Source organism: Crocuta crocuta, unplaced genomic scaffold (genome assembly GCF_008692635.1).
Source record: "Crocuta crocuta isolate KB4526 unplaced genomic scaffold, BGI_CrCroc_1.0 scaffold89, whole genome shotgun sequence".
Lineage (NCBI taxonomy): Eukaryota > Metazoa > Chordata > Mammalia > Carnivora > Hyaenidae > Crocuta > Crocuta crocuta.
In genome coordinates, this window is record NW_027551559.1 from 6,987,113 (window position 1) to 6,993,061 (window position 5,949).

At 60.0% G+C, this 5,949-nt stretch overlaps 1 protein-coding gene across 2 annotated transcripts in view; it reads left to right on the plus strand.

Annotated features, from left to right (window-relative positions):
• NSUN2 (NOP2/Sun RNA methyltransferase 2) overlaps positions 1–2,625 on the plus strand; it is a 23,276-nt gene extending 20,651 nt beyond the window's left edge. The window contains exons 18-19 of one of the 2 annotated variants that reach the window (XR_013331398.1): positions 1,675–2,052; positions 2,321–2,625. Coding sequence is in view for 1 of the 2 variants with exons in the window: in XM_077749423.1 (XP_077605549.1) it covers positions 1,675–1,960 (286 nt within the window). In the remaining variant the exon portion in view is untranslated. Of the gene's footprint in view, positions 1–1,674; positions 2,257–2,320 lie in introns of those variants that run through there. The other variant, XM_077749423.1, reaches the window with a different exon arrangement.
• Positions 2,626–5,949: the final 3,324 nt, after the last annotated feature.

The window sequence follows — 5,949 nt, forward strand, 5'->3', positions numbered from 1 at the left end:
CGGGTTATGGGGTCGAAGGCGCGGGAGTGCCGGGGAGGCTTCCAGGGTTTGAGTTGCACAGGCGACTGGGAAGGGGGCAGCGAGCGGGAGCTCCCAGCGGGGCCGGAACATGCTGCTGACGGGCAGGCGGCCCCTCCTGCTTGGGAATCGAGGGGACAGGCAGTCCCGGGTGTGGACCTTCGGGGCCCCTGAGCGTGGTGTAGATGGGAACCAGGGTTCGCGGGCTCCTGGGCCAGCGTCCGAGGGTCCGCGTCGGTGAAACAGGAGCAAGGGGGAGGGGCAGGAAGCAGGACAGAGGCGCCCGGGCGCGCCCCGAGCCGCGCACAGCCCGTTAGACCACGCTGGCCCGGTGCCTGCGGTGCGTGGCACGGACGGGGCTCGGGGCGCGCGGCCGGGCCAGGGGACACCCGCTCCCGGGCTCCTGGAAGACCCAAGGAAAGGAAAGAGGCCGCTGGTGTGTCGGGAACAAGGCGGGTCTGACAGAACCGCTTAGACGCGGACCCGGGAACAGCTTCTAAAGATGGTGCCGCCAGGCGCTCTCCGTGCTGACCGCGGGGTGCGGGCAGCTGTGCAGAATNGAAGCAGAGGAAAAGGAAGTGGGAGTTGGGGATTCTGGTCGTTTCCTCTCATCATTTTTACCAACGTGCCGTCCGTGCTTCACCCCAGGAGAGGTGGACGGGGGTGCGTCTCCCTCTCATGGCAGTGGTTTGTTTCTTGTGTTGGCTCAGCCCCTTTTTCTGTTTGTTTGCTTCTTTTGGCTGTTTTTATTTTTGTGTATTTATTTTTTAATGTTTATTGTTGAGAGACAGCATGAGCAGGGGAGGGGCAGAAAAAGGGAGACACAGAATCTGAAGCAGCTCCAGGCTCTAAGCTGTCAGCACAGAGCCCGACGCGGGGCTCGAACTCCCCAACTGCAAGACCATGACTTGAGCTGAAGTCGGATGCTCAACTGACCGAGCCGCCCAGGCGCCCCTCTGTTTGTTTTAACCTGGAGTGGGAGCCCCCTGTGTTCCTTCCTCTGCCCACGTCTGACGCCTGGCGTCACGTAGCCCTGGGACATGGGTTTAACTGAGCAGGGTTTTGGGACCAGAATCGCTTTTAAAAGGCAGTGATGATTGCGTAGTGCTCGTACCGGGCACGTGAGCCGGACAGTCCCTGCCGTCCCAGCCGAGGAAAGGCAGGCAGGCGGGTCTGTGAGGCGGATGGAGCGGACGGGGGAGCCAGTGACCCTCCGTGCTGGTGTGCGGGGGCCCGAGGACAGCGGGGTCACCTGGGCCAGTGTAGGGGCACCGAGGGGGGAGAGAAAGGGCTCTGCCACCCGGAAGGCGCCTCGCCTGTGGCGACGGGTGGGGAGGCCACGGGCAGACGTGCCTGCTGTCGGTAGCGTGAGGCCTCGCCGGGGCACACTCGAGCCGACGGAAGGGTCTGGAAACTAATGTTGGAAGTGCGTGCGAACTCCGCGGGTTGGGGGTGGTTCCCCTGGGACCTTTTAGAGAGAAAACCAGGCCGGCGTGAGGGCGGTGAGAATACTCAGGACGCGAAGGAGGCGCGGGTCGTCCTCTGAGGAAACCCTCCAGCGGTTGGGGCGTGTCGCTGTGGGAGGGTCGCGTCCTGCCGTCCCCAGATGAGGCGGTGAGGACGCCCGGTGCTCACGCGCAGCCGTCTTGTTCGCAGGAAACCAGACGCCCTCCAGTGTCCTGTCGTGTTGTGCGGGTGGCGGGGCAAGGCCTCCATTCGGACTTTCGTGCCCAAGAACGAGCGGCTCCATTACCTCAGGATGATGGGGCTGGACGCGCCGGCGGAGAAGAAGGCGGCCGGGGCCGGACTGGCGCCTGAGGGCACGGGCAGCTCTGCGCCGCCGGAGGACGGGGACGTGGGGGCTGAAGGCGGAGCGGAGCCGGCTGCCAGCGTGGACGCCGCCCCAGACCCCGCCCCGACCGAGGCCGCCCTGCCCCGGTGAGGAGGCCCCGGACAGGAGGCCCGGGAGAGCCCGTGCGGGGCCCGAGGGGGCCTCCTCCTCCGTGTCCACAGCCAAACTGGAGCTTCTGACCCGTAAGGCGCAGATTTGTGAGGACCGGTGGAAGGGATAGAACAGTCCGTAAATGACCTCAGTACTGCTTCCAGACTATTTTTTCAGCCCGTTACAAATTGCTCAGTTTTGGCAAAGCTGGGTCCACACGGCCTGCTTCAGGCGGTAGACTCTCCCCCATTAGGGGCTTAAACTTCCATCGAGAAATAAAACTGCCCTTGAAGGAATTTTTAGGTCTCTTTTGTGATGCCTGTATTGGTCTTAATTATGTCTCTTAATTATTATTTATAGAAAGAATTTAATTCCTGAGTCATTGGAAGACCGTCTGTAAACTCTTAACAGCCGTACTGAGTTGCACGTTCGCAGGGTGACGTCCGCACGCGGTGGGCTAACGTCTGCAGCCGCAGGCGACAGGTGCCTTCGTAGTAAAAGTCCGACTTTTCTCAGAGTTAACAGCTGCCCCGCGGGCTGTGGGACTAATTTGGAGGCTTTTATATGCTTTCGCTGAATGGAGCTCTTTGCAGCTTTAGTTTTTAAATGGGGTCCGGGTCCTTGGAACCTTTAAATAAATTGTTCACGGTGGCGTGTGTGTGTGAGCACAACTCATCTTACTCTACGTGAGGCAGAGGGAACCAGATTACCTTTGGGCAAACGGAAAAGGTAGAATTCACGCATCCTTAGCCGGTTAAAGGGATTTTANGAGGACCTTTGTCCTTTGTGGAAAGTGACCGCTCGTCGTCGCTGAGGCACCTCGTACGTAGTTGCAGCACACGCACCGTGGACGCCAGATGCCCGTCGGGTCCAGTTGGCCCGCGCGGCGGCAGCCGCCTTCAGCTGTCCTGCCTTTCCCGTCCCTCCCGATGGGGAGCGGCCCTCTGTCTCCCGAGATCGTGACGTGGGGGTCACAGGTCAGTCGCTTTGTGGACCGCCTCGGCTTCGGTGTGTCTCCTGTGTCCTCGTGACTTACGTGTTGGGCAGGAAAACTGCAGGGCGGAGCCCCGTTCTCACTGGGAGTCGGCCCCCCCTCCCCCACAGGTTTCGTGTGGTCACCGTGGTGTGAGCCGGCCTCGTTTGTCCCGGGTGTCCCGGGAAGATCTGTATTCTGCGGGACCGCGTGTGCCCCCGTCCCGACCTCCCCCCGCTCCCGACCTGCCCCTGGTCCTTATCCAGCTTTAAGAGCCGGAGCATCTCAGCGCGTCCTCCCTGAGCCAGCCTCCGGCCCCGTAGCTGCCCCTCCTCCACCGCGTTATTCGTTTGTTCTCGGCGTCCCTTGCTCCTCCTCCTCTGGCCACTTCCGTTCATTTACGTCTCTCTGGGGACTCGAATCCCTGCATTAGCCCGTCAGCCCTGCGGTACCGTCATTACGGACTTTGCTGCCCACATTGTCCCCGAAGTGGCTGCTGGGCGCTGCCTCCACGTGGTTCTCGAGGCCTCACACACACCCCCTTCACGCTGGCCCTGGTGCCGTGAGATGCTCCGGTCCCAGAGTCCCGCCCCCAGGGAGCCCCCGCTTTCACGGAGCTGAGAACCTGAGACCTAGGAGTTCGGTGTGTCCAGTGCTGCTGAGCGGTCGTTTCTTACAGGCCAGACAGAACCAGGAATTCAGTGTGTGTGTACACACCCCCAGCGTACGTGTGAACACACGCGTGTCACACCGTATAGTGCCTTCCAGCCCCGCGCCCTGTGGGGACCCAGGGCACCACAGCCAAGAAACGCAAGGTCTCTTCCCGCACCGTCTCTCTGGTGCCCCCTACAGACCCAGCACGGCGTGCCGCCCGCCGGCCCAGGGCGCAGACCCTTTGACGGGGTTAGTGACCGGGTGGAGCCCTGAGACCCTAAAGCCATCACGGATTCGTGCCTCATTTAGTCCAGCAACCTAGTAGGGGCGGAGGGGCGTTCCTAACCCTACTTAGGGATAAGAAGATGGAAGCAGTGACGTGTCACAGACATCCTGACCTACAGGAGCAGAGCCAGTGTGGGCTGCCCGTGGGGGCCTCTGCCCCTGACTCACCGCTGCCTGCGTTGCAACAGCCACGCCCTCGTGATTTTCAGGACGTTAGCAGCTTTTCCAAACTGCCCAAAATGAATGACTCTTTAGAGGCACAAATGTCATATTTATATGTCTGGTGTGTTTCTTTTTTTTAATTAGAGCTATTTAAAATCTCTGTCACGTGTAAATTTGCACTCTCATCAAAAACAGAATGACTAGGGTCTGTTGGGGTTGAGATACGATTTGAATGCACACAAGGTGTCCCTGCCTCCCAGACCCGAGGTCGCCACAGTCGAGGAAGTGTGACAAAACCAGAGGTGGGGGCCCCGGAGGCAGCAAGCAGATGGGGACGTGGTCCCGCGGAGCCAGGAGCAGAGCCCCCTGGCGGCCCGAGCAGTCGACAAGTGGTCCCTGGCTAAGCGTCAGACCAGGCCCGTTTGCGAGCGGCTGGTTCGGGTGTCCGTCCTGTGCACTGCGGGCCTGGGGTGAGCGCCCCGCCCCCGCTCGCCCCCCCTCCCCCCGGCCTGCTGGGGGCAGCCAGAGCCTTGCTCTGCCAGCAGGGAAGACGCTGCTCTGGAACCTCTCTGGCTCCAGAGAAAGGACCTAAAGGTAGTGGCCTCCCTGCCGCATCTGCCAAGGGACAGCTGGTCGCATCCCCGCAGAGGACGGGGCTGCTCACCCTGCATGCTGCGGAGCCCGCGCTTGGTCAGGGGCAGGCGGCGGGGGCCACCAAGTACAGGGATCACAGCAAACGGGGGACGCAGACAGGAAGAGGCGCAGACCACGCAGGGGGCAGGAAAACATTTAAACATCCCTGTTACTGGGGCGCCTGGGGGCTCAGTCGGTTAAGCGTCCAACTTCGGCTCAGGTCACGATCTCAGAGTCTGTGGGTTCGAGCCCCGCGTCCGGCTCCATGCTGACAGCTCAGAGCCTGGAGCCTGTTGCAGATTCTGTGTCTCCCTCTCTGGCCCTCCCCATCCCCATACTATGTCTCTCTCGTCTCAAAAATAAATGTTTGAAAACAGTATCCTTTACTGAAAAATAAGCTGGGCGAAGCCCGTTGAGACCCTTTAAAAACCAAGAGAAGGTGCTGTGACATGAACAATCACAGTGAAGGTTTTTCCTCCAATTTTAATCAACCACTTGGCCGGCGCTGGGGCTTCTCCCGAAAGAAGATGCTGCAGGTGGCAGAGGTGGCTGAGAAAGGGCCCTTGCCCACGACCACCAGGCACAGGCCGGGGGGTCACTGTTACGGCACATGGGCCAGAGGACATGGATTGTTCACATATGACTCTCTGTGCCCTTTGAACTTCGGAACACCTATTGAGACGAATGAAAGGAATTTCCTAAAATAGAGTGGGAAATGCGTAACATGCGCCTGCAGTGCCATTCGATGCGACGTCGTGTGCCACAGCTGAAAACCAGGGAAGACCCCAATGTCCACTAGGGGCTCTGGTGAGATGAGCAGGGCGTAGCCACCGCCGCACATGTGCTAGAAATGACGGGGCGAGAGGAAGGCAAGTGCGGGAAGTGTGTTAGCAGGAAGAAACACGTATACACACACTTGTACCCCTGGAAGTGTGTCCGCCAGCGCAGGAAGGGCTCGGAAGAAGTTGATGGTTCTGGGTGCCTTGCAGGAGGGCATCTAGGTGGGTGGGCCGAGGCCCAAGGCCAGGATGGAGATGAACATTGAACCATGGGAGTGACGGACTTATTTGAAAAATGAATTTAAGGGGTGCCTGGGGGCTCAGTCCGTTGAGCATCCAACTTTGGCTCAGCTCATGATCTGATGGTTTGTGAGTTCAAGCCCCGTGTGGGGCTCTGTGCTGACAGCTCAGAGCCTGGAGCTGCTTCGGATTCTGTGTCTCCCTCTCTCTCTGCCCCTCCCCTGCTCTCACTCTGTCTCTCTCTCTTTCAAATTAAAAAAAAA